At 46.7% G+C, this 24,095-nt stretch overlaps 10 protein-coding genes across 12 annotated transcripts; 6 read left to right on the forward strand and 4 right to left on the reverse strand.

Moving 5' to 3' along the window:
* The first annotated feature begins 170 nt into the window (after nt 1–170).
* BDBG_09486 (nuclear pore complex subunit Nup133) lies at nt 171–7,306 on the forward strand. The gene is made up of 4 exons (XM_031724032.1): nt 171–671; nt 790–859; nt 924–4,268; nt 4,391–7,306. Exons 1-4 carry the CDS (start codon nt 357–359, stop codon nt 4,660–4,662), a joined length of 4,002 nt encoding a protein of 1,333 aa, XP_031581461.1. The 5' UTR covers nt 171–356; the 3' UTR covers nt 4,663–7,306.
* On the reverse strand, nt 4,234–8,123 carry BDBG_09487 (ubiquitin thiolesterase). Its single transcript, XM_002620102.2, has 6 exons — nt 8,023–8,123; nt 7,893–7,960; nt 7,693–7,833; nt 7,320–7,593; nt 5,527–7,255; nt 4,234–5,447 (listed from the first exon to the last, which is right to left on the reverse strand). Exons 1-6 carry the CDS (start codon nt 8,048–8,050, stop codon nt 5,303–5,305), a joined length of 2,385 nt encoding a protein of 794 aa, XP_002620148.1. The 5' UTR covers nt 8,051–8,123; the 3' UTR covers nt 4,234–5,302.
* Nucleotides 8,124–8,237: 114 nt separating this feature from the next.
* BDBG_09488 (replication factor A1) lies at nt 8,238–10,699 on the forward strand. The gene is made up of 6 exons (XM_002620103.2): nt 8,238–8,472; nt 8,534–8,685; nt 8,750–8,840; nt 8,919–9,456; nt 9,522–10,417; nt 10,478–10,699. Exons 1-6 carry the CDS (start codon nt 8,432–8,434, stop codon nt 10,569–10,571), a joined length of 1,812 nt encoding a protein of 603 aa, XP_002620149.1. The 5' UTR covers nt 8,238–8,431; the 3' UTR covers nt 10,572–10,699.
* Nucleotides 10,700–10,719: 20 nt separating this feature from the next.
* Nucleotides 10,720–12,538, forward strand: BDBG_09489 (NADPH2:quinone reductase). The gene is made up of 4 exons (XM_002620104.2): nt 10,720–11,057; nt 11,113–11,379; nt 11,460–11,551; nt 11,625–12,538. The coding sequence occupies exons 1-4, from the start codon at nt 11,033–11,035 to the stop codon at nt 12,252–12,254; spliced, it is 1,014 nt and encodes a 337-aa protein (XP_002620150.1). The 5' UTR covers nt 10,720–11,032; the 3' UTR covers nt 12,255–12,538.
* BDBG_09491 lies at nt 11,537–16,260 on the reverse strand. 2 transcript variants are annotated; one of them, XM_031724033.1, is made up of 4 exons: nt 15,377–16,260; nt 14,470–15,324; nt 14,017–14,390; nt 12,295–13,914 (listed from the first exon to the last, which is right to left on the reverse strand). In XM_031724033.1, exons 1-3 carry the CDS (start codon nt 16,138–16,140, stop codon nt 14,333–14,335), a joined length of 1,677 nt encoding a protein of 558 aa, XP_031581462.1. In that variant the 5' UTR covers nt 16,141–16,260; the 3' UTR covers nt 12,295–13,914; nt 14,017–14,332. The 2 variants fall into 2 exon arrangements, with proteins under 2 accessions (XP_002620152.2, XP_031581462.1); XM_002620106.2 differs by having other exon boundaries at nt 11,537–14,390.
* On the forward strand, nt 12,545–14,539 carry BDBG_09490 (ATP-dependent RNA helicase DBP3). The gene is made up of 4 exons (XM_002620105.2): nt 12,545–12,646; nt 12,715–13,967; nt 14,028–14,099; nt 14,155–14,539. Exons 2-4 carry the CDS (start codon nt 12,727–12,729, stop codon nt 14,309–14,311), a joined length of 1,470 nt encoding a protein of 489 aa, XP_002620151.1. The 5' UTR covers nt 12,545–12,646; nt 12,715–12,726; the 3' UTR covers nt 14,312–14,539.
* A 45-nt stretch (nt 16,261–16,305) lies between the features above and the next one.
* Nucleotides 16,306–17,904, reverse strand: BDBG_09492 (oligosaccharyl transferase subunit). The gene is made up of 4 exons (XM_002620107.2): nt 17,425–17,904; nt 17,258–17,355; nt 16,848–17,203; nt 16,306–16,762 (listed from the first exon to the last, which is right to left on the reverse strand). Exons 1-4 carry the CDS (start codon nt 17,770–17,772, stop codon nt 16,581–16,583), a joined length of 984 nt encoding a protein of 327 aa, XP_002620153.1. The 5' UTR covers nt 17,773–17,904; the 3' UTR covers nt 16,306–16,580.
* Nucleotides 17,905–18,002: 98 nt separating this feature from the next.
* Nucleotides 18,003–19,852, forward strand: BDBG_09493 (uncharacterized protein). Its single transcript, XM_031724034.1, has 3 exons — nt 18,003–18,132; nt 18,192–18,479; nt 18,530–19,852. Exons 1-3 carry the CDS (start codon nt 18,091–18,093, stop codon nt 19,670–19,672), a joined length of 1,473 nt encoding a protein of 490 aa, XP_031581463.1. The 5' UTR covers nt 18,003–18,090; the 3' UTR covers nt 19,673–19,852.
* On the reverse strand, nt 18,373–24,089 carry BDBG_09495 (ubiquitin-like modifier-activating enzyme ATG7). Its single transcript, XM_031724036.1, has 7 exons — nt 23,670–24,089; nt 23,505–23,613; nt 22,694–23,442; nt 22,478–22,622; nt 21,955–22,422; nt 21,536–21,898; nt 18,373–21,480 (listed from the first exon to the last, which is right to left on the reverse strand). Exons 1-7 carry the CDS (start codon nt 23,858–23,860, stop codon nt 21,397–21,399), a joined length of 2,109 nt encoding a protein of 702 aa, XP_031581465.1. The 5' UTR covers nt 23,861–24,089; the 3' UTR covers nt 18,373–21,396.
* BDBG_09494 lies at nt 19,943–22,693 on the forward strand. Of its 2 annotated transcripts, XM_031724035.1 has the most exons (8): nt 19,943–20,214; nt 20,274–20,324; nt 20,384–20,410; nt 20,472–20,827; nt 20,891–20,939; nt 21,002–21,163; nt 21,218–21,371; nt 21,494–22,693. In XM_031724035.1, the coding sequence occupies exons 1-7, from the start codon at nt 20,008–20,010 to the stop codon at nt 21,293–21,295; spliced, it is 930 nt and encodes a 309-aa protein (XP_031581464.1). In that variant the 5' UTR covers nt 19,943–20,007; the 3' UTR covers nt 21,296–21,371; nt 21,494–22,693. The 2 variants fall into 2 exon arrangements, with proteins under 2 accessions (XP_031581464.1, XP_002620155.1); XM_002620109.2 differs by having other exon boundaries at nt 21,218–22,693.
* Nucleotides 24,090–24,095: the final 6 nt, after the last annotated feature.

A 24,095-nucleotide genomic window follows, 5' to 3' on the forward strand; every position in this document is an offset into this window, starting at 1 on the left:
GTTCACTGTCAGTCTCAACGTACAGAGTAACCGTACATGCGTATCTTCGGATTTATGATGACTTCTAGGGATGACAAAATTCACATGACAAAAGTCATGTGATATCATGTGACCCGCGCAAAAACCATGGAGCCAAACAAGTTGCTCAGCGAAGCTTCAAATAAAGTAAACAGAAACCTTGAAATGCAGGCGGCTTGTTTGATGCCTGAACTTTCAGAGCCTGGCTCTCTCTGACACCAACCTACCTCAACTGGCCAACAGCTGGAACGAAACAGCTACCAGCTTTTGGTTTTCCTTTACCCTGTTAACCCATCGCGACCTCTGTCCATTACGTCCACTATCTCTCCACCCTCGTCATGTTCTCAAGTAATGTCGCTGCCCACACCTCTGTCGCTATTTTGCGAAACCCCCGTCGACGGCAGAGAAACACCGCAGACGAGTCGGTGAAGCCGCCCAAAGCGAAACGACAACGATCGACGTTACGACAGAATGTCAGGGAGTCTGAGTCTGCTGTGGCTAAAAATCATGGTGAAGAACAATCGCTGCAAAATGGAGAGTCCTTGCCAGAGGAGGTACCTCCAAGTCGGCCGGTGATTATGAATGAGCTCGCGCTTAGAGGACCTAGGAAACAGGACAAACGTGGAGATCATGCGGATGGGACCATTACTCTTGTAAGAGACCTTTTTTATTATTATTTTGACTTTTTGTTTCTTTCATGATGCAGTTTTACGGAAGATTACAGGTTGCTGAAATTAATTTTTTTTTTCTTTGTTTTTGCCGGTTTCATAGTCTAGCAATGATTTTTACAATGTTGCGCATTTACCTTCGGTACCTGAGCAGATCAAGGACAACCCGGGAGGTAAGTTGAGCTTTTTGAGAGCACGCCTTGAGCAACTATATTCTGACGGGAAGCATCTCTCTAGCGCCATTGAGATACACAATTAGCCCCTCGAATGGATATTGCCTTGCCCTTTCGCAACATGAAGCTATCGTATGGCCGTACACCACCCCTCCGCAGTCCCTCACTCCAAGCACGGTACTTCATTTTGTTATCCCGAGCCCAGCGAGGAACTCCGATGACCCCCTGCCATTGGGGACATTTATATCCAAATCTGCGGAAGGCAACCCAGGGCTGATAGTTGTCGTTCCATCAACGGGCAAAATTACTCTTTGGGAAACAGTTTCGAATGCTGCCATTCTCGGGCTAATGAAGCAACGACAAAACGGAATCCAGGGGGAAATACCTGGTATGTTATCTGGAGAGATGGCTACGGAGATCATTAACGCGGAACCTTCGGGGATTATCATTGCATTGTCTACTGGCCGCCTCGCCCATGTGTCTATTCGTGATTCACATGGAAAACCTGGAATTTCGGTTCAGGTACTCCGTGGAACCTCGCGGGGAGGGGGTGGTGGTTTCTTCGGCGGACTTAGAAGCGTGCTCTCTGGAAGCTCGTGGAAAAGAAAAATCGCGGCTGTCAAGGCGGGCATGTCGTCCCAGCGTGGCCAGCGCGATATCATAATAGCCACCAGCGCTGGGGAGTTTGAGTTATGGGATATCCATTGGAATAATGGGAACTCTCTAAAAACGCAGGTGGATGCGAAGCAACACATACTACAAGCTCTGAGACGCACGGTGGATATCTCTGAAGATGATGCCCAAAATGCTTTCCAGGTTTATGATTTTGCGTTCGCCAATGGTGACTCCAGTAACTACGCTGCTGGGAATGTTGATGGCGCCATCTCACTCTGGGCGCTTGTCGGAGTATGTGAAAACTCGTCCCTGTCGTACTTTGTTGTCGGCTTGAGGATTGCGGGTTCCACAGCGACTGCTGATGTTGTTAACCCCATTCAACTCCGAAATCACTCTGTGGATTCAGGCACCCCCTGGGCGCCACATTTATATGTCCCTAAACCTGGATGCCGGGCGTTTGTAATCTTCGACAAGGGGATGATTATCCTATCCCTCGATCCGTTTGTTGACCCGGCATCGGCCCAGCTCTTAGGAGAGACCCACGCTACGCTTTCGAGCTTCCAGGATTACATCCGGCTCAAGGAAGGACATGAATATGTCGTCCAGGGGTGTGGCCCTGAGGACTCCGATGCCGACCATGAATATCCGTCATGTATACTCATGATTCGCAACTTTGGTCTAGTTCGAGTATCTGCTTTTCCTACACCATACTCTGATAATGTCAATGGGGCAAAGATTACTGCTAAATCGCGACTCGAGCAGGCCGTATTCTACGGCAGCATGAAATCGAACCCTCTTGATTTTGTTGGCTATGATGAGCTTCGTTCTAGTCCGGCTGAACTTGAACATGCGGCATTACAAATAAGCGACGAAATTGTCCGGTCTAGCTCGAAATTCATTCCGACCACCATCCCATCCCTGGAACAGCAGATGAAGACGCGGGCTACTGCGCTTCATGACTTAGCCGTTTACATAAAGCGATTCCATGTGCATATCTCTCATCTGACGAGGTGGAAGCTCTTGTGGGCTGCAGAAAAAATGGCAGCCCAGCGAGCTATATGGAGGGTACAACAGAGGAACGAGGAGAACACCACCAGCAATCGAACGCATCTCGACTTCATTCTTTCGAAGATGGGGGACAATCATAAAACGAAAATTGAGCCGGGAAGTGGTGAAACTGACCTTGTCCGGCATTGGTTCATTCATGATACGTGGCGAATGGAATATGTCATTCCGTGGTTTTTGAACGGCCTTCGAAGAGACGAGAGCAACACCTCGCGTGCAGTTGACAGGCAATTTGCAGAGCGGGTTTGCGAGGCTTGTGATCTGTCGCTGGCTGCGCTGGAAACAGCCTTCCAATTTCGAGAGGACAATGCTGTTCTATATGGAGTAGGCGACGAATTTGCCGATGACGATGCAGCCATCGTGGCACAGTATAGTGATTTGCCGGAGTTTTGGACATCAACCCAAATCAATTATTCAGAAACAGAACAGCTTTTGGACCTGGAACTCAACATCTGTCGACGCCGGCCCGCTACAACTGCAGCTACCGGATCGGATTCAACGGCTACACGAACCGCTAATGTTCTTGACACGATCAAGGAAAACATACCTAGACAGTTCAACGCGTTTGCATTGCTACACAAAGAGCGAACTATGTGGTGTGCAGCGCAGAATGACACAGATATTCAGGCTAGTGGGAAAATGCTTGAGAAATCGCACGTGGAAAATCGCAAACCACAATTGTTTAAACTGGCTGCGATTGGCTTGCTTGAAGACGCAATTACCCTTGCGGAATCATTCAGAGATATGGATGCCTTGGTGGAACTTATGGTCGACCTGCACGAGCAAATAAAAGAACAGAGGCCACCGCGACGGCCGGAAGATGAGGGACCGGTGCTCGATGAAGGCACTAAAATCTGGAAACGCAGAATTGACAACTATTTCGAACGATTTGGTGAAGCTTGGGCTGATGCCTTCTTCACTAGACACATCACCGTCGGTCAGCCGGAAACTCTGCTCATCATGCAGGAGTACCAAGGAGCTGTAACTAAATTCCTACGGAGCCACCCAGCCTATTCAAAATTGACCTGGATCAATGATATTGTTGGGGAGCGTGATTATAGCACTGCGTGTAATACCTTGCAGCGCTTAGCGATTGAACGGGAAACCGACCTATGGAGCAAGCGTGTCGAGATATCCCTTGCTAAATTAACCAAGCTAGCCGAGTTCGAAAAAGCCGGTTCCGCACCGGCAGACTTGCAAGAGGCTCTAGGGCCGTTCGACCAGCTTACAGAAGTCTGTAACATCCAGGAATTGATCTACGACCATGTACTCCCTGCTCTACACGGCGCTATCGATGAGGGTGCGGCCCTCCAACTAGCCATCGAACAGTTTGGAAATAACGTCGTGCGCGGCAAGCCAGCGCTCCGCGCTCTTCTACAACGTTGCCTTGCCAAACTCGTTGCCAGATCGCCCATGGAGCCGGAGGAGCTCATAAATTTGCTCACGCTAATGGATCCCGTTCAGTTCCTTGAAGGTGGAGAAGAGGAAGATAGTATTGGCGGGCATGAATTTTTGTTTGCGCTCACGGTTTTGAAGTTGGGTAATTTCCATCACCTGGACCAGCAGGGACACGAGTATCGCGAGAATTTGGAGATGCTCATCTGGCGCCGCTGCATGATTCGTGATGATTGGGAAGCCATCAACCGGACGGATAAGAAGGGGGATAGAGAGGTTGAGTCTAATGTTCGATCGACGGCGTTGGCGGAGACGATGAGGCAACTTGCTGAAGGTAGGATTCCTTTTTTCTCCCCTTTTCCCATTTTCCTCTGCGCCTCGTCTTTGCACCTACTGCATCTTTCTACTTATCATGACCCCTTTTTAAAACTAACGCCCATTTGCCTGAAACAACAGAACTCGGTGAGGATGTTCGCCTGACCCGCCAATCGTTCACGCCCTCTCGCATCCTTGAAACAAACATCCTCCCTGCAAGATCCCATGCGGTCCTGCCGCCTGACCAGCAGATTAGCCTCGTCCAGGAGCTAGATGCAGAGGCTGATCTGCTACGCACGTACTTCGAGAAGGGGAAGCTTGATGAGTGGTTCTCATGGATTATTAGTGAGACAAGAGGACGGTTTTCGACTCCCGTTCGTGAAGAAAGTAGTGGTGCTGTTGAGGGGTTGTGATGATACTTCTTTTACTTTTTTCTGTTTTTTTTATTCCGTTCATTCATTGGCCGTTTCCTTCTCCTCTGTGTACCCCCTCCGTTGTATTAATTCTACATATAACTGCTATTTCTATTTTCTTGTGTGCTGGTTAGCTGGGGTGCATTCCGTTTACTTTGCTCCATCTTTCTCGTTTGAAATTCGCTTGTGGAATGTATGTAGGATAGGGTTGGGTTGTCAAGTCAACGGAATGAAAAAGACTTCGCCCCCTATGGTTCCCTTTTCGCTAGTGTTTCAAGGCCTGCTATCATCTTTTCTTCATATGATTTTGTACATATTGTCGGAACCGCTTGCCTGCGTTGAACTGGTACATAACTGCTCTTGTACTGCTGTGCACTACATGATCCAAGACATCAATCAATATGGCGTCGGTGATCATGCCTACAACGTTACGAACATATGTTCATTTTATCAAACGCTCGCGAAACCAATCATCTGGAAAACATCAGGAACGAGATAAAAGTCATTTGATTCATCAAATCATTCAGGTGGCATTTGCTAAATTGTAACAAGAATGAATGTAGAAGGGGAAAAAAAAAATCTATCTGTTCTGTCTAGGAACTCGACCCTTGGGAATAGCTAAACAGGCATGAGGGAGAATCTATAGCCTTCTGAAAAAGTAGACATACGCAAACTGCTTCATCTCCTCTACGTCGCTCGCCTCGACGACCTTCTCATCATTGAATAAGACCCACTGTGGCGTCTCCGACCCGGGGAGTAGCTTTCGTACGAATGCGACGTAGTGCCTGCGATTTTTAACTTGTTAGTAAACTATAACATGTATTAAACCAATTACGAGATGGAAAAACAGTATGATATACTCACCCGGCATGAACTGAGGCCCCCTTATGACAGATGATGGACTGTAACTGGAATTCAGCCGGTAGCTCCGTGGAGCCGGGAGGTTCTCTGGCGCTGCCAGTATCTGTATCTCCCGGGGATTCCTCCACAGCTCCTGTGTCATCGGGATGGCTGAAAACCCACTCCACCGCTCTAATAACATCCCCATCTGTTTCTCTCAGAGCCTTACGGGCCTTGGCGGCGTCGATTCCCATTTCGTTGAGCTGGGCGATTTTGTCTGGATCATCCATTGATTGGTCATTTGACGTGGTATTGCCTGTTGTAAGCTCAACAGGCACGTCAATATCCGGATCCTCCATGTGGGCAATTAGCCAATTCATCGCGGCCTCTACGTCGGCGTTTCCGGTTGCGTGAAGGGCTTTCTTGCACCTAACTTCTGGGAATCCCATCGTTAAAAGCTGATCAAGTGCATTCTGGTTTGGAACAAACGCCGTGGTTTGGGAGGTGGATGAATCCTCTGGTAATAGTTCTTCGCCTTCCTGAAGCCCAGAGGACATGTAGGCACTCATGTCAAAAGGCTTATCATCAACCTCAACAGGAATATTAAGCTTTGTTGGCACCCAGTTAACGAGGCTAAAGCGGCGAGCGTTAATGGCTAAATTCCTTGGGACAGTCTTAAAACGCGAACGTTTGAGGAAGCCTTCCTTGCTACCACAGGAGGCACAGGTCAGTTCAACTCTCTCGTCTGCAGTAAAAATGTCCAAACACTCCCTCAGAGTCACGGTTTCGAATTCTGGTGAATCAGGTGAGCTTTGAGATCCAGCTGCGGTTGTATTGTTATTGTCTTGCTTTATACGACGTGCCGGAACAGGGACCGAAATATTATCCTGCTCGTCTATCGTATATCGGACCTTCTTGCACGCTAGGCATTGTAGGCGCTGTTCTAGCGCAAACCGAAATGAGCCCACAGGATCTTGAAGGCCGTCTATGTGTTTTGAACGCGTAATGAGTTTGAAGAGGTGGATAAGAAACTCGAATGAATCTTGCTGACGCATGGTTGAGAATTCCTCGTGACCACGACCAACCAAATGTTTGAACATCGAAGGAGCAAGGCCTTTTTGATATACAACGTCGGGCGAATCAGCGCAAATAGCTGCGTCTGGATCAGGAAATGCGTAACGGCCAGAGTGTATACCGTCGCTGAGTTTTCGTAATTGAGTTTCAAGATCTTCTGCTGGCGACGATACGCGCGGCGGTTCGGCCATGGGTTGGGAGTATCGCTCTTCGAATTCGGGTAATGAGAAGAGGCACTGTAAAGCGCTGGAAATATAGCAGCTGTTTCCCAAATTCTTGAGTCCCGTAAGTCCCTTGCCAAAAAGGGGCTTCGATTCATGCCCGTCCTGACCAGTCATTGAAAAGTCCCATTTAAGGTTTTGTTCAATTTGCATTTCCACGAGACTTTGCTCGGTTTTTTCGCGATCAGCGATATTAATGTTCCAGTGTTTTAGATGGGCAGCAAGGTCAGGATCGATTATTTCGTCGTTGCATTTGTAGCAGAAAACGTCCGCAGAGCCCTCAGGCGTAATGGAACCAAGTTTAACGGCGACCCCATGGGAAGAAGCATCTGCATGAGCGAGGCCATGAGAATTGCCACCTACGCCGCCGAACTGACTTCGGCCGCATCCCAAATTACCACATTCGAGGCACAACCAGAGGTTCTCCTTTAAGTCGCACGAGGAACATTTAGATAAATCTATGGAAGAAAGTTGAGTTTGGGGGCACCTAATATACTCTTCCTTGCCCGGGGGAAAACATACCTTTGGACATCGCCTGGTTCGAATGATCCTGAACGAGGGACAATATATGCTGGCAAGGTTTGTATTCCTGCTCCCAAGCCTTGACTTCCTCCTTCCGTGAAAATGTGACAGCTTTCAATACACCATCGACAACCGCGGAGAGATTTCCAGTTGATTTATCGATATCATTGGCTTGGCAAGCGTGACAGTTAACTCTTGTAGTAGTGTCATAGCGATCTTCTTCTCTTTCTGCAGCGATGGCTAACTTCGACATCTTGGGAGGAGGCTCATCTCGCTATATTAAATAATATTAGCATGGTTAGAAGAAGCTAACATTAACGAACTGATTAAAAAAGCAACAGAACGGATAGAGAATGAGACAAGAAGATCTAACCTGCACGGCTTTCCTTGTCCTCCTTATATTCAACACCAGCGGATGTCCTGAGCGCCGATGGTGAATGCTGGAGTGGTTTCTGTCCCCCGCACACCCACCGTTGAAACAGAAAAGACAGACATCTAGACCAGAAGGGTCATCCTTATTTTATCGTTAGAATCTCCTAGAGTAAAATATGGCCGGGATAAGGGCAGGCGTACTATTGAGTCAAAGCACTGCGTGCAATCCTCTCGATAGACAGGTTGGTTAACCCGCGGGGTACGGAGCTCTATACAATGGCTGTTAGGAGCAACAAAAGTATAACAACAGAGGATAAAAAGGCGAACTAACCCGGAGAATCAATATGAACGCAAGCCATGATGTGGTCACTTCAAAATGAGAGCTTTGGCTTGCTTCAGGGTTGAAGAGTATTTGTAAATCACAAAGGTGAGCTATATTTCATACTAGCTCCCGGCAGATGAGGTCAGTGGCATTATGTAATTGGCTCTGGGCATGTGACTAGTCCGCTAGGCTCCAAGTAGTTAGATCGTGGCTCACCCCGCCATCCACCCGCGCATCCTCTTTACGCGTGTTCAGTCGACGCGACTTCAATCTATCCTCAACCCCTCGTCGACATCGAAGAAAAGTGAACAAGCGCCCAAGAACATTTTTTTCGTCTACCCCAGTTACCCACTGTTGACTCTTGATATTGGTTATTACCTCGATACCCAGTGTTGAAGATTTGCTTTCTGAAGCAATAATGGCAGACCCTACGTCGGAGATCACAATGGGGGCGCTTAGGTATTTACCTCACTCAAGCTCACGCGAGTATGGGAGGATTATTAAACTGACAGGGTTCCAGTGCGATTTTTGATGACTCAAGACCCAAGGTTGCTGAGCCTATCCTCCAATGTCTTCAAGTCAAGCCTTTGCCTGCTCAGCCAAACAGCCCCGAAAGGTTCAGAGCCGTTTTCAGTGACATTACAAACTATATACAAACAATGCTTGCAACCCGTATGCTTGGGCCCCAACCGCTGATGACTATCGAACGTTCTTTTTATTAACTTGGATGTGATAGAGGCCAACCATTACGTTACGAGTGGGCAATTAGTTCGCGGCTGCTTTGTTCGATTGAAGTCATTCCAAGCCAACATGGTGAAAGGGAAAAGGTGAGCATTTCTCTTAGTCATATGGTATAGTTAAAGCATCAAAATCGGAACCTGGCTTACCACGAATCTTTGCTGCAGAATTCTAATTATCCTCGATCTCGAAGTGTTGGAGAGATTGGGTATATGCGAGAAGAAGATCGGTGAACCTCAGCCGCTTGACGCAAAGCAAGAAGAGCAGGACAAAGCTCTTCCGACGACGATTTCTAGCAATGGATTCTATGGCTCCCGTGGGCCTCAGCAGCAAGCGCCTCAACAGCCAGCACAGCGATCTTCGTCGTCCGCCGGCGCCCATGCCAATATATATCCCATCGAAGCACTCTCTCCGTATTCCCATAAATGGACGATAAAGGCACGGTGTACGAACAAATCGGCAATCAAAACGTGGCACAATAAAAATGGAGAGGGCAAACTTTTCAGCGTCAACCTTTTGGATGATAGCGGAGAAATTCGTGCCACCGCTTTCAAGGACCAGTGCGACTCATTGTATGGCGTTTTTGAGGAAGGCTCTGTGTATTACATATCGAGCCCATGTCGTGTTCAAATAGCCAAAAAAGCGTTCAACAACCTCAACAACGAATATGAGCTTACTTTCGAGAAGGATACGGTCGTTGAAAAGGTCAGTCACACGTCATTCTCTGAATCGCTAAAACGGAAATAGATTTCTAACGAACATGAATTCAGGCTGAAGAGCAAAATGATGTTCCTCAAATTCGATTCAACTTCACCAATATTGCTAATTTGCAATCAGTAGAAGCAGGCACCACAATCGACGTGATTGGTGTGTTGAAAGACGTTGGAGAAACCTCTCAAATCCTATCTAAGACAACCAGCAAGCCTTACGACAAACGTGATCTTACGTTAGTTGACAACACGGGATATTCTGTTCGACTTACAGTGTGGGGAAATACCGCCAAGGAGTTTGATTCTGTACCGGAATCTGTGGTTGCTTTCAAGGGCGTGAAAGTCTCTGATTATAATGGGAGATCTCTTAGTCTGTTGAGTTCGGGGTCCATGACAGTCGATCCCGATATTGAAGACGCTCATAAATTAAAGGGCTGGTATGATGCTCAAGGAAGGTCAGAAACTTTTGCGTCTCATGACTCCATGAGCAACGCTGCAGGATTTGGTGACAGGGCTAGCTCGTTCAAAACCATTGTTCAGGTCCACGAAGGTAATTTGGGAATGTCTGAGAAGCCAGATTATTTCTCTGTGAAAGCCACTGTGGTTTATATCAAGCAAGACTCCATGGCTTATCCTGCTTGTCTCACCGACAAATGCAACAAAAAAGTTCTTCAGGATGATAACGGGCAGTGGCGATGCGAGCGATGCGACCAATCGTTCCCTCATCCAGAGCATCGCTATATACTGTCCGTGAACGTGTGTGATCATACTGGCGCCATGTGGCTCAGTTGCTTCGACGAAGTGGGGAAATTGATTTTAGGAACTTCTGCAAATGAACTCATGGAGCTCAAGGAAAATGATGAGCGGGCGTACGAAGAGCTTGTCCAGAAGGCCAACTGTCGTGCTTGGAATTTTAAATGCAGAGCCAAAATGGATAACTTCCAGGACCAGCAACGGTATGTTACCTATTACTCTCCCTACATTTGTGTACGTACTGTTGCTAATACACTTATTAGTGTCCGATACCAAGTATTGTCTGTCAGCGCTATCGATTACAGTGCGGAATCGGCTCGCCTTGCAGAGATGATCAAGGCTTACGAGATCAGCTAGAGAGAGGAGCGGAAGGCACAAGGGCTGAGGTGATATTTATCACGTTGCACATTGCGCTGTACATGTTTCTTATTCATCCTGTATTATCCACGACATGATAGCGAAATGACACATACATTGATCTAGCATTGTAAACCCCATTGTAGAACTTGTACAGATAGCCATTCTCGTTTATAAGCCGAAATACTCGATCCGCAACTCCCGAGAAAGGCTTGGTGGCGGATCAATCCTTTCCCCGGAAAGGACATGTTTGGGGAGGTTTTGCTGCTTAATAATGGTGATTGTTCAGCCGACCCGCCGAGCAAGGATCTATGTTGGCTTACGCAGCATATATCTGACAACTATGTTGTCCGCTAAAGCAAGACAAAAGCAACCTTTGTTTGTCCATCTCGATTCATTCAAATTCTGGGAAACTAGGCTGCCGTTATACTTGAGTGGAACTGACATCCAACATATCAACAATGACTGCAAACATGCGTGCAATTGGTTCGTTGCCCCAGGACTACATATGATTTATATCTTATTAACATGAAACTGTCAGATATCAAGGAAGGCAAGGGCCCCGCGGCCAACCTTTTTGTGACTACGCTCCCGAAGCCACTGCCGTCTGCAGGAGAGGCGCTTGTGAAAATCAAAGCGTTTGGCTTGAACAGGATGGATCTGTTACAGAGAGAAGGATTGTATCCGCTACCCCCTCAAGCACCTAAGACATTGGGTGTAGAGTTCTCTGGCGTCATTGAATCCTTGGGTGATGGAGACTGTCTCGACTTCAAAGTTGGTGATGAGGTATTTGGGTTGGCTTATGGAGGTATGTTGTATATCACCCTGGTTCCGCTCTCTTTAATCGCCCTTCTCAATTTCTCACATATGGGTTTTTGTGACCAAAAGGGGCGTATGCGGAATATATCTCATCTTCCGTGCAAACACTGCTTCACAAGCCCGCAGAAGTCTCCTGGGTGGAAGCAGCGGGAATACCAGAGGTAACGAATCTCTCAACCGCCCCACAGATATGTTATGTCGCATACTAATTACCCTCAAACTACAATCTTACAGACATGGTTCACAGCAGCCCAGGCTATGTATTTAGTAGGTGAATTTAAGCCAGGCAAATCAATTCTTTGGCATGCAGGCGCATCAGCTGTTTCCATCTCTGGCATCCAGCTCTCGAAAGCGGACAACGCGAGCAATATTTACGTTACGGCCAGCTCGCAGGAGAAAATCGACTTCTGTGTCAAGAATCTCGGGGCCACGGCCGGGTTTAATTATAAGACCCAGGACTGGGCTGCCGAGCTGACCAAGGCTACGAATGGCCGCGGAGTCGATGTGATCATTGACTTCGTCGGTGCAAGTTACTTTCAAGGAAATCTTGACGCGGCCGCGAAGGACGGCCGCATTGTCAACCTCGGCTTCTTAGGTGGCATCAAGCTGCCCGCTGGTGTTGATATCAGTCCAATTCTGAGGAAGAGGTTGAGGTACGAAGGCAGCTCTTTGCGGAGTAGGGATACTGTGTATCAGAGAAAGCTTCGGGACCTGGTGCTGGATGCAATGCCTAAATTCAAAGACGGGACATTCAAAGTATATGTTGAGAAAGTCTTCCCGTTCGAGAATGTCATAGATGCCCATGTGCTCATGGAAAGTAACCAGACCAAAGGAAAAATCATCTGCACCATTGGAGAAGTCTGATGGTAGAAGATAGATAGGCCTGTGAAAGGCTTTTTTGAGAGCGAGTATGATTAATGGATGATATAGAGGCATTTTACTTTGAATTTCTCGGTTTTGTTTTATGTTTTCGCTTTCCATATGCTAAATATGGTCACTATGGTAGAAGAAATAAATGTTTTTAGACAAATACTGACAATGTATATCCATGGATGTGAACTAGTCATTGTATCATATGCCAAGCTATAGGCGGTGAAGAATCGTGGCAGAATTTATCGCAAAATTCACGTTCTTTTATATAAATTGGGGAATCGGCCAGATATTTCATCTTTATCGCATTCCACGAGCACTACATCGCCTAGGGTCGACATTTTCACCATCAGCAGTACCAATTCCGGTTTCCAGTCTACCGTAAGGTAGGTATTTGGCTATTTTCAACGTGCACAACATTGAATTGATTCCATTGTAACCGATTAATCTCCAGCTGACAGAAAATATGGCTAAACGGAGTCGGAATACGGAATCTAATTCAGAGCATGCTTCTCGACCAAAAAAAAGATCCAAGGAAGATGCTAAGCCTAAGCAACCTTCCTACGTCCAATCTACCGATCTGGAAGCGCTGCCTCAGTCCGAGATTGACGACTTCCTCAAGTCCAATACCATCCAGATTTCGGATCCCTCAGTCAGTGAGAATGAGACATTACGTCCTATCACTGCGTTCTCCTACCTACCTTCGGATTCCAACCAGCTGTATGGCCCTCTAGAGAACTTCTCGAAACCGACTCCAATTCAATCCGTCACATGGCCATTTTTATTCGCAGGCAGAGATGTCATCGGTGTCGCTGAAACAGGAAGTGGGAAAACATTGGCTTTCGGCGTCCCTTGCATTCGAAAAGTGTTGGCAATCAATGCTTCTCGCTCGTCATCTCGAATTTCTGCTGTCATCATTACCCCTACAAGAGAGCTGGCTATGCAAATTTACGATCAGCTAGTCAAGTTCACCCCAAAAGGCGTTGGCCTCGCATGCATATACGGAGGCGCTTCGAAGGACGATCAGCGCCGTGCACTGAAGAAAGCATCTGTTGTTGTCGCAACACCGGGGAGGTTAAAGGATTTGCACAGCGACCAGTCCCTAGACTTGCAAAAAGTGAAGTACCTTGTACTAGACGAAGCCGACAGGATGTTGGATAAAGGCTTCGAGCAAGACATCAAAGATATCGTGGGCGCCATGCCTTCGTCAAGAAAACGCCAGACGGTCATGTTTACCGCAACTTGGCCTATGTCTGTACGGAAACTTGCGGCTACCTTTATGAAAGATCCAGTGACTGTTACGATTGGAGGCGATCTCTCTTCCGACATCCGTGCCAACACGAGGATCAAGCAGATTGTGGAAGTCGTGAAACCAGAGGACAAGGAGTATAGGCTTTTGTCGTTATTAAACCAATACCAACGGGGCAAAAATGCTATGGATAAAGTATTGGTATTCTGTCTTTACAAGAAGGAGGCAACGCGCATTGAACGGTTTATCCGCTCCAAAGGTTTCAAGGTTGCTGGTATTCACGGTGACATGAACCAGACGGAACGCTTTAAGAGTCTGGATGCATTTAAATCCGGTTCCGTACCTCTTCTGGTTGCGACGGATGTTGCTGCCCGTGGGCTAGACATTCCAGCTGTCAAACTGGTCCTAAATGTCACATTTCCCTTAACAGTTGAAGACTACGTCCATCGAATCGGAAGGTAAGATCACCACCGTGTACTGAATAATAGTGATATTGAGGTAACTAACCGGTATACTAGAACGGGTCGGGCAGGTTCGGATGGATTGGCCATTACGATGTTCACCGAGAACGACAAAGGACTCTCTGGCGGGTGAGTTTGGGATATCCGTTGTCATTGTTGCGGACGTAAAGCTGACATCACATAGACTGGTTAATATCCTGAAGGGAGCTAAACAAGATGTACCCGAAGCGCTCTTGAAATTCGGCACCACTGTGAAAAAGAAGCAGCACGATTCTTATGGCGCCTTTTTCAAGGAGGCTGACACGACGAAAACGGCGACCAAAATCAAGTTTGACGATTAGATGTATCATTTGGGTTCTCATTTATGCTGCTTTGGATTTGCGATACTGTTCAAAGAGATACCTCCTCTCTAGAAATAGACTATTTTTTTTAATTCGTTAGTTAAAGGAGAAAATATATATATATATCGGAAAAGCCAAAGTGTTAATATGAAACTTACATTGAAACCGCGAACATGCCTCCAACAACGAGTATTCTGATGATTTCCCAAAGCTTAGATTCAGCGCCGGATCGCAGGCCCCACATAACAGCGTAAGCTAAACCACCAACCACAGCAGATTCCGAGTTTGGCAATGCTTCCGTTATTCTAAAAGCAACTTTGCGATCTCGGAAGTATCTTTTGATGAACCAGGAACTCCAAACAATGCGAAGAGTCAAGTTCATGAGGTTTGCCCATATGATCCCGCTAGCACCCAATTTTCCTATTCTCAAAAACAAATAGGCTGCAGTAATGAATCCAGCAGAGCAAGCTCCCATCCAGCCAGCTTGTTGTCGTAGCTCCGAGTGTGTTGCCGTTGAGGCGACGAAGGCCTCGGTGATGCCGTTGAATGCTAGCAGCGGAATGTAGTAACAGTAGTTCGAGAGGATGCTTTGGATGCCAGGGGGTGACCACTGAGAGCCTATTAGGAGCTTGAGTAACTCTGGGACTATGGTTGGACCTAAAGCGCAGATCATGATCGAAAATATACCGTAAGCGTGGAGGATACCACAGAGGTATGTCTTGCCCAGTTTCAGGCTCTCCTTAGTTGTCGGTTCCGACTTGTTGATGGCGAGAAGCTTTCCAAATAAATTCCGGGAGCTTTCCTCGATAGGCTGGAAAATAATCCTTGCAACAAGACTTCCATAGTTGGAGGCCAGTGCATACAGGCCTTGCTCTTCAAGGGTGGAAAACGTAGCAAGCGCCATTGAGTCACCTTGGGTGAGGATGTGCTTCACCACGGACTGGGCATAGATATTGATACTGAGGGATAGTAGCGGGATAGAGAACATATTCAAAAAATAATCGGATTTTTCTCTAATAAGTCGTTAGGCTCCTGTAGCTGCTTTCAACGAAGGGGGGGACTAACCGGCAGCGGATGGGAAGAGGAAATACCGAGAAGCCACCTCGGTTTGAATATGAGCTAACTGTAAGGAAATAGGCAACAAGAAGAGTAAACGCATAAGCTGTTTGGCCTACAGCAAAGGGTAAAACGCCTAGGTCCCTTCCGGTATGAGCTGCCCATATACTGGTCCCGCATGTTGTCGAAGCTTTCATAACGGCAGCTGTTGTTTCAACCAATGCCCTTGTTTTATACAGCATCCGATGTTGGACTACAGCAAAACACGGTTCTGTCAAGAGCTCCAAGAAGCATGCAAAGCCTGTCACTTTGAGACTGCTTTCGAAGAATGGTATATCGAGAACATCTTGGTGGGCATATCGAGCATAAAATAGGCCCAGAATATAAATCAGAGGACCACCTAGTGCAACCACCAGATAAGAAAGGTTTACGACAGCCTGAATATCTTCCTGATAACTGTATGATTTGGATTCTCCTGGCTTCTCAGTATGAGCTTTTTCCGTAGCGCTCATAGGGCTCGATCGTTGAGAGTTGGAAGGTTGTCGTTGGAGGGCAACTCTAAGGCTTTCACGAGAGAAGTAGAGCGTGGTGACAGTATAGAGTTCTAACTGAGTAGTGACTCCTAATATCTCTGGGGATAGATACCGTAGGAGGAGTTGGTTTGCCAGAAATGTTAAAGCTCGAGAAACAACCTGGATCAATATCAAGTATGTAGTACCATGGGCTCCAGATTCGTTCACCAGGGACTTGGTTGATCCATTGAGGCCCATCATTACAGATTTCGAGAATGGGATGGGTTCCGGATCTAGTCAATTAACGCAGGGAGAACTTCATGCATCGCGATAGGGTGTTAAAACATTGTAGAGTTCCACATTTTCTTTTGTAGTTCTTTGGGTTGCGTTAACCTTGGAATATTGGAGGTCACATGATTAAGTTAGGTTGATGGCATAGATTTTAAGCGGAGCTCCTATACCATCGATTATGTAGAAGAAGCAAATGTTTGAGTGTATATAAATAGTATACATAGAATTACTACATAAACAACGTCGCGAACTACCCATCTTGGCCAGCAGTTGGGCTGTGTCTGTATCATCTAACGCCATTGAATTTGAAGTAAGGAATTTAGCAGTAGCCGGGACAAATTAGTTTGCAAACCCGCCCCTGAAATTCTACTTATCACCATCTATTGGTTCCTCAAACCATTACCTCTCCGTTAAAAGGGAGGGAGGAAAAATGGATAGCCCCCATTTTTGATACGGAACACGCTCAGGAGGAAGCTATACATAACAAAGATAACAGCACCCCAAACAATTACGTTGACTTTCTGTGATTTAGGATCCGCAATTCGAGGAGTCTTCATCGCAAGAACGATCGTGGCGAATGAGAGAGTAGCATCTGCACATTATCAAATATTAGAAAAGCAATTGAGAAGGAGAATGTGTCTGGGATGCTGGACAACGTATTGGCCGGGGAAACATACACATAGCCGCAACGATTTGAGTTTCCAGACCAAATTGAGACGAAAAGCCACCGGCAAAATAGTTGATACCACCCTTTCCATCCCCTGACACATATGGCACTTTTCTTATATGGTTGAACATATGTCCACTGGTGAAAAGGAGAACCGCAATCAGGCTAACAGCAGCCCACAGGTTTCTATTTTGGATAATGGGTAGGATAAATCGGGACGACACCGTAAAGAGGGTTATAGCACCAAGCAGTAATGTTGTTATTGTTACGATTCGCGCATAGTTTATTGGACGGACAACAGGTGGTCTATGGCCTTCTGGCAGGTATCGGCTCATCCAGTCCGATATCTGGTCTGCGGATAGAGGCCTTGTAAATAATTAGCAATGGGCTTCAAAATAAAGCGGGAATGTATATTGTTACCCATTGAAATCATATCGGATAGGGGATGCATCTGCTTTCGCCCCGGAGCCAACAGTAGGAGGAAAGAACATCAAGACCGGGGCGCTTTGAAGCAAAAGCTGTCAATGCAAATCGGGTCAGTTATTGGAAGACTGTAGATAGTGTAATATCCTGGATATCCCACTAACCTTCTGGAAAGTATTTTTCCCCCTAGAGAAATCCAAAGTACCGAAAAGTAATCTAGGTGTGTCCTCCCGGGCCCCTTTGGTCCAGCTCCGGGCCAGGAGGTCCCATTCAGGCTGAACTTCGCGGCAAAGCTGGCACCCATATCTCGCATCTCCAGCGGTAAGGATTATCGCAACATGGTAATCGCGTGGACTCGATGTCAAGTCGCTATAAGTCGAATCATCAAGTGGAATTGGCGTACTTGATTTTGCCAGAGCTTGGTACGTCTTGTATTTGTCCACAGTAGATTTGGCAGCAGACAACGAGATTATTAGGCAAATTAATGCCGTAAATATAGATAGAGTCCTCATGGCTAATCCTTTCCCCCTCAAATAAAGAAAGGAGATGAGACAGTTGTTCGCAAGCCTTGAAGCTAGGAGTGGTAAGATTGCATTGGCATGTGGCCACTGTGTACTCTCCGCGATGCTGGGGCAGTTCAACTGTCGGCGGATTTAGCGTGTTCTGATTTGCATGCCAAGAGTTAACGCTAAATAAAGCAGCGCAAGTTCCAACCAAAGCATCAACAGAACTTAGCGAGGTCGACTTTTCTACTTCCTACAGCAATCCCTCCCATTTTGTTCCACTGCTACTCAAATATAAAAATAACTAGGTAAAATAGTACAATACCAATGGCTCCGCGAAAGCAAAGGAATTTGGCTGTTCTACATGAGGTGGGCCCACCGCGCTCTATTTCTGCTTGCTTCCTCCTGCTCACAATAACATGTGTTAGCCGCTTCCTTCAACCAGTGCGCGTCTTGAGACAGAATATGAAAAAGCTCTCTGTCAGACCAAATTAATTATCGGCGAAGAAAAGAATCGGGTCCTACGCGTTCATGCCTTACTTGCGGATCATGATAAAGATGATCTATGTTCCGAAGTTGAAGATACCAAATCGCACCTAGCACGAGCAGAGAAGATTGGTTCAGAAGCACAGGAGCAGTTGAAGCAAGCACAGAATGATATCGACCACTTACGAAATTCGCTTCGGGCCCACTTACGGGAAATTGACGATTTAAAGGCAAGCATTTCAGGTGTACAGGTATAAGATGAATACTAATATAACCACAGTCAAACATAAGCGAATTACAAGTGACAGTAGCCGACTCGAGTAAGCTGCTGGCAGAAAAACGAGCCATGACGCGAGAAATATCCAATTTGAAACACGAAATTGAGCACCTGAGATCACAAAACTCGTCTCACCAGGCTTTGATGTCTGAGAAGCTGTCGCTAGAACGCCAGCTACGCTCGCTAGAAGTCGAGCTTCAAAACGAGAAAAATGCGTTAGAAAAGGCACGGCTGAAGTGTCTGGAACAAAGTGAGATGGACAGCAAGATTATCAGCGAATTGGGGGAGTTTAATAAGGAACTTGCAAGAGAGCGGCGTGAACGGGAAAAAATTGAAAATGACATGAAAACTGAAGCGCTCGAGTGGGCGCGCCATCGATCGGTTCTCGAAAACAAGCTGGCTACGCTTCGAAATAAGTTACGGCAGTCAAAGGATAACAGCGACTTAGACCACCCTACAATATTGGATGATGTTGGACAGGAAGACCAGAGACGGAAGAGAAGCACTTCTAGGTTTGAGACGGAGATAACGATAGCCACACCAGGCGCAGCTGCAGCTCCCCGGAGAATCAGCAGGGTGCCCACTGTGCCCGGCGAAAAATCAACGTTCTCCACAACGCCATTCCTAAATCGAACCAGTACAACGGCAGAATCTTCAGACGAGTCCGAGACTAATTCAGATGCAGAGGAAGTCCGTAGGCGAACCAAAAGGATTAAAGAGGATGCTGAACATGACCGTCCAAAGCCTCGCAAACCCTCTAGCTCAAAAGCTACAAAACCGACGAAGCAGAGACGTCCGGCAAAATCGCAAGATGTATCCGTCATGGTGAATTCCGACGATGACCACGAAGTTATGCAATCCACAAAACCACAACATGAGTCATCAACGTCGACGACAAATAAGAATGCGGGAATCAAGCGGAGACTTCTTCCTAGGAAGCCAGAAGGCACGCTGTTTGATGATGATGAAGACGGCTTTGGGGATCCCAATAAGGATAGAAGACGGATACCATCTGGATTTCGAGCTCTCGGGGGAGGTCAGTTCGGGCTAGGTGCGCCGAGTCGACGACTTGGTGGCGGTCGAGGATTAGAGGCGTATGCAGATATCTCTCCTTTGCGACGGGATATTCGAGCTGCGAGAGATTAGATAGTTCGCTCCCCTATAGAAATACCTACTTCTTTATTCTTAACGTTTTATGTACCTCTTGGGAAAAGCAAGGTCAACCGATCTTAGCGATCTTTTATGCGGTGTCCAATGTACTCCATTCTAGAGAAATAATAGCTACCTGCGGGTTCTGTTGAAAATTTAATATCATGGTCATGCCCCTTGTTGAGCTTGCGGCTGCGCAACGGCTATAGCCACGTGATAAAATTTAGTGTGGTCTTTTTTCTTCTCTCAAATATTCATTCCCATGAGGGAAAAGAAACAATTTTCAATATTATTGCAACTCAAAAATTCACACTCGGTTTACCTAATCCCATATGAAACTCCTCAATCTCCGTCTTTCCTCCCATGTGTGGCTACCAACGGGTAAAAGTTGCAGCTGGGAATCGCGGGTAGTGATTGAGATATCGAAAAGATATTCCTCGTCGTCTAAGCGATGGCAAGCTCGGCAAGCAAAGGACAAATACTCGAGAGAAGCAGCAGTGAAAGGATTGAAAAGCCGTGCAGCATTTAAACTAATACAGGTGCCATCCCTTCGACGCCAGCGTTTGTGCTGCCCTGGGCTGACGACTAGCTTCGACAGATTAATGAAAAACATAAAATATTTAAACCCGGTCAAAGTGTAGTAGATTTGGTATGGATGAATTTACTACTTCCAACAGCTTCTCTTGGATATATAGCTGACTATACAAGGGTTATGCCCCCGGATCTTGGTCACAGGTCCGAATGCCCGCGTGCCTTGTCCCTTCTTCCCTCTAGGGTTCTAATCATTGTCTTCCAGGTCGCCGTGGACCTCACGCAGCCCAACGGCCGTGTAGTCGGAGTGGATATAATTCCTGCTCAACCTCCGAAAGGTGTCTCAACAATCCAAGGAAACTTCCTTTCTCCGCAGATACAAGCTTACGTCCAAGAATTCCTACGAAACCCTAATCGTGGAAGAGCACAGTCTCTCAACCACTTCGACGACGCCGATCCACGTTCGCAACCACAGGCCGATAGCGAAGTGGAAGAAACTGAAGGTTACATTGATAGGGAACGGAGTGCTAGCTTGCATATTGCCCAGGTAGACGGTGGCAATGAAGATATCCCCGATATTGCTGTCGCGGATAAGACGGTTGATGTGGTTCTAAGCGACATGTCTGCCCCCTGGGATCAAACAACTGGTTTCTGGAAGAAAAGCCTTAGTGACCCCTATCACAGGATGATGAACACGAGCGGAATGAGCTTTCGAGATCATGCCGGAAGCATGGTATGATTGATACACGTCTCTCGCCGTCTTTACTTTATCTGTGTCACTAATGAGGAGGATAGGACCTTTGCAGGGCGGCGCTGGAGTTTAGTTTCAACGTCTTGAAAACGGGAGGTCATTTCGTTTGCAAGTTTTATCAAGGTGCTGAAGATAAAGCACTGGAAAGGCAATTGAAAGAACTATTCCAGAACGTCCATCGGGAAAAGCCAGAATCTTCTCGTAGCGTACGTTGGGAAGCCCGCTAATCTTGATATCTCACTAATTAAATTTTCTGCCAGGAATCGAAAGAAGCATACTTTATCGGTTTAAGACGGAAACATAATGCCTCCAGAGGTGCCGTTCTGTCGGACCAATAGTTCATACCGCCGCTCAAGCTGTAACGGAGCCGTTTACGATATACCGTCTGCAACTGGAAATGGGCATGGAAAGAATGTGCGTTGGTCATTTATTCTATGTCCTAAATCATTTCTCCATCGCCTTCTTCGAAATCGCTCTCCTCGAAGTCAAGGGAAGCTGACGCTTCCTCGGCTGCGCGCTGAATCTGTGGAATTTAGTTCCAAGTACGACCTGTTTTCTCATCTGAAACGGAGACTTACCTCCTTCAGACCGCTCAACTCTTCAACATAATCACGTTCATTCACCGCCTTGCGAACGAAATCCCACCCCTGTGTCTTATAGGCATCCGTTATATTACCTGAGCAAGCACTACAACAGTTGTAGCTCTTCCCGGATACGACCACGTTCGAAAAATTAGACAAAAACCCTCTGATTTGATGGGGGACGATTCCGAGAGGGTGATCGGCGTGGCTTTCTTGTTGGAGGGAGGATGCAGGTGCAGCTGGACCATTTGGATGCTGCAAAGTGGACACAAACAACTCAACTAACAAGGCGGATGCTATTGCAGCTATGCCGGGACGAGTCACCGTACACTGTTGGTCTAGCGTTTGGTCCTTAACAGACTGTAACCGAGTTAGCACACAACACATATATATGAAGAATTGAGCCAACGACTTACATCAGCTGGAGCAACAACGTCATTACAAAAGTAGCATCCCAGTTCTGTTTCTGGCGCCGAGCTATTTTCAACGCCGTGACGCATTACAACATATGTGTCGAAACCAAGCGCTGCATTCATCACTATTTTTCCGGTTGCCTTTCCCATAACGGTTGGTAACCACCGAGCCTCTCGAGTATCCAACAAAACAAATATCGCATCGTGTTCGTCAACCAGTTTCTTGAGTTCCCGAAATTCAAGTTCGGCTTTCGAAGCGTCGGTTATTGGGTGACCCGGCATTGGGACAGATATCACAAAGCCAGAAGCGTCGACACCGGGATAGATTTCTTCAAGAGCTGCGGCAGCGCGAAGGGCCTTCTTAGTCCCTCCTCCCAAGCAGTCATTAAACCCAAACAGTGGCTGTCTAACAGGATTGGAGAATGACACTGTGCCATTATCTACAAACGTAATTTTTCGAACACCCCACCCCTGTATCTTCAGCATCAGCTATTGAGCCATATACAAGAGATTTTGCTATTCTCACCAACAAATTGCGTGCAACGTAGCTACCCAGAGTTCCTGCACCTAGCAAAAGGCATTTTGTGTTTTTGATTTTCTCGAGATCCAGGTTAGGGCTGATCCTCCACTTCATAAGTTTCAAATTGAGGTCCACTGATTGATCAGCCAGCCTGTTTCGTCCCGTTAGAAACACTTTACTTAACATGGTTTAAAAATAATAATATGAAATCTTTAGACAAACCTTCTGGGGTCCATGTATTCTGTGAGATCAGTGATTCTTCCAGTTAGTTTGCCCGCGGCGTTTCGTTCCCATCCGGTGACTTTCGGCATGGGCATTTCGGACCCGAGCTGCGAGTCTTTACCGTCAGGTTGAGCTGCATCCGATCTCAATTTTATGACAATACTTCGACCTTGATCCCTTTTCGATTGAACGTCGCGGTATCTAAGAATATTAACTTCGTTAAGTTTCCATCGTTGGCGAACAAGAACCAACAGGTTCCTCAACATCCAACCTGGAGCATCTGGGTAGTTCGATGGATCAGCGAAACACACAAAACAATCTTCGGGCAAAATATCGCTAAAAAATCCAACTTCAAACCCTGAAAGTGATGAAATTTTCCAGGAAAACCCCAGCTCTTTTGCTTTTGATGGCAAGGATTGCTGGTTATCGACATTTTCTGTGTTAGACGGAGTGCCACCTGATGAACTGTTACCCGCATGCCAATCCTTCCTAGCAAGAAAGAACCCGTGTTGGCGAGCATCAACCCCATATCGCCATGTTTGAACAGCGTCAACTAGGGTGGAACTTTCACTGCCTGATAATGGCTTCGGATCCAGCACGGGTGTCCATGATGGTGATGAATGGATTGCGGGAAATGCAAACCAATACGAAAATTTATATTTTTTCAAATCCGCAAAGGAAAGCGCAATAAATGACACTAGCAGGGATGGGCATGAGTAAATGGTCCCATCATTGATTGCATCCCATATCTGCTCCCAGTAGATCACTCTCAGCACAAAGCCTTACTCATGGGATGCAGGGTGTTGCGTACCGTCTTTCCAGTTTGTAATAAAAGAGCATTCTTGTCTGTATTGCGGTATTCTTCGATTGTGTTGACATTCTTTATCATCCCTTCAGCCCTATAGTAGCCAGCGGGCACTCTGTGGAATCGAGACTGTGAGTAATTACCAAATATGCCAGAAGTAGTTCGACTTACTCATCTCGGGTCAAGGCAGTCCCATGAATTTGCATACGACACGAAGTCTCCGGGCGATCAGCAGATCTGATCTCGTAAAGTCCAAGCAGCTTACGAGCAGAGTCATCGAGTTTGTCATGATTTATTTTCAGCGAAGCCAAGGATGTGTAGAAAGGAAGCTCTATATCAGAAGCAAAAGGTGTATACTGCATGTTGGCGACAGACAGATCTAAGTCCAAAACGGAATGTATCTGCTTGAAAGTAGGGATTCCAGTGAATAAATAACAGATTTCAGTAGAGCGTATCTACTGGCCTTGTTTCCCACCAGGTGATCAATGGCTGGCCTCGTTGGAATATCAGCTGGGGTGAGATCAAAACAAGTCGCTTATATTAGTTAGCAAAACTCCTTGTATGCTGCTTTTATTAGGGATGACATCTTCTAAGTCT

This window comes from Blastomyces gilchristii (genome assembly GCF_000003855.2).
Source record: "Blastomyces gilchristii SLH14081 genomic scaffold supercont1.49, whole genome shotgun sequence".
NCBI lineage: Eukaryota > Fungi > Ascomycota > Eurotiomycetes > Onygenales > Ajellomycetaceae > Blastomyces > Blastomyces gilchristii.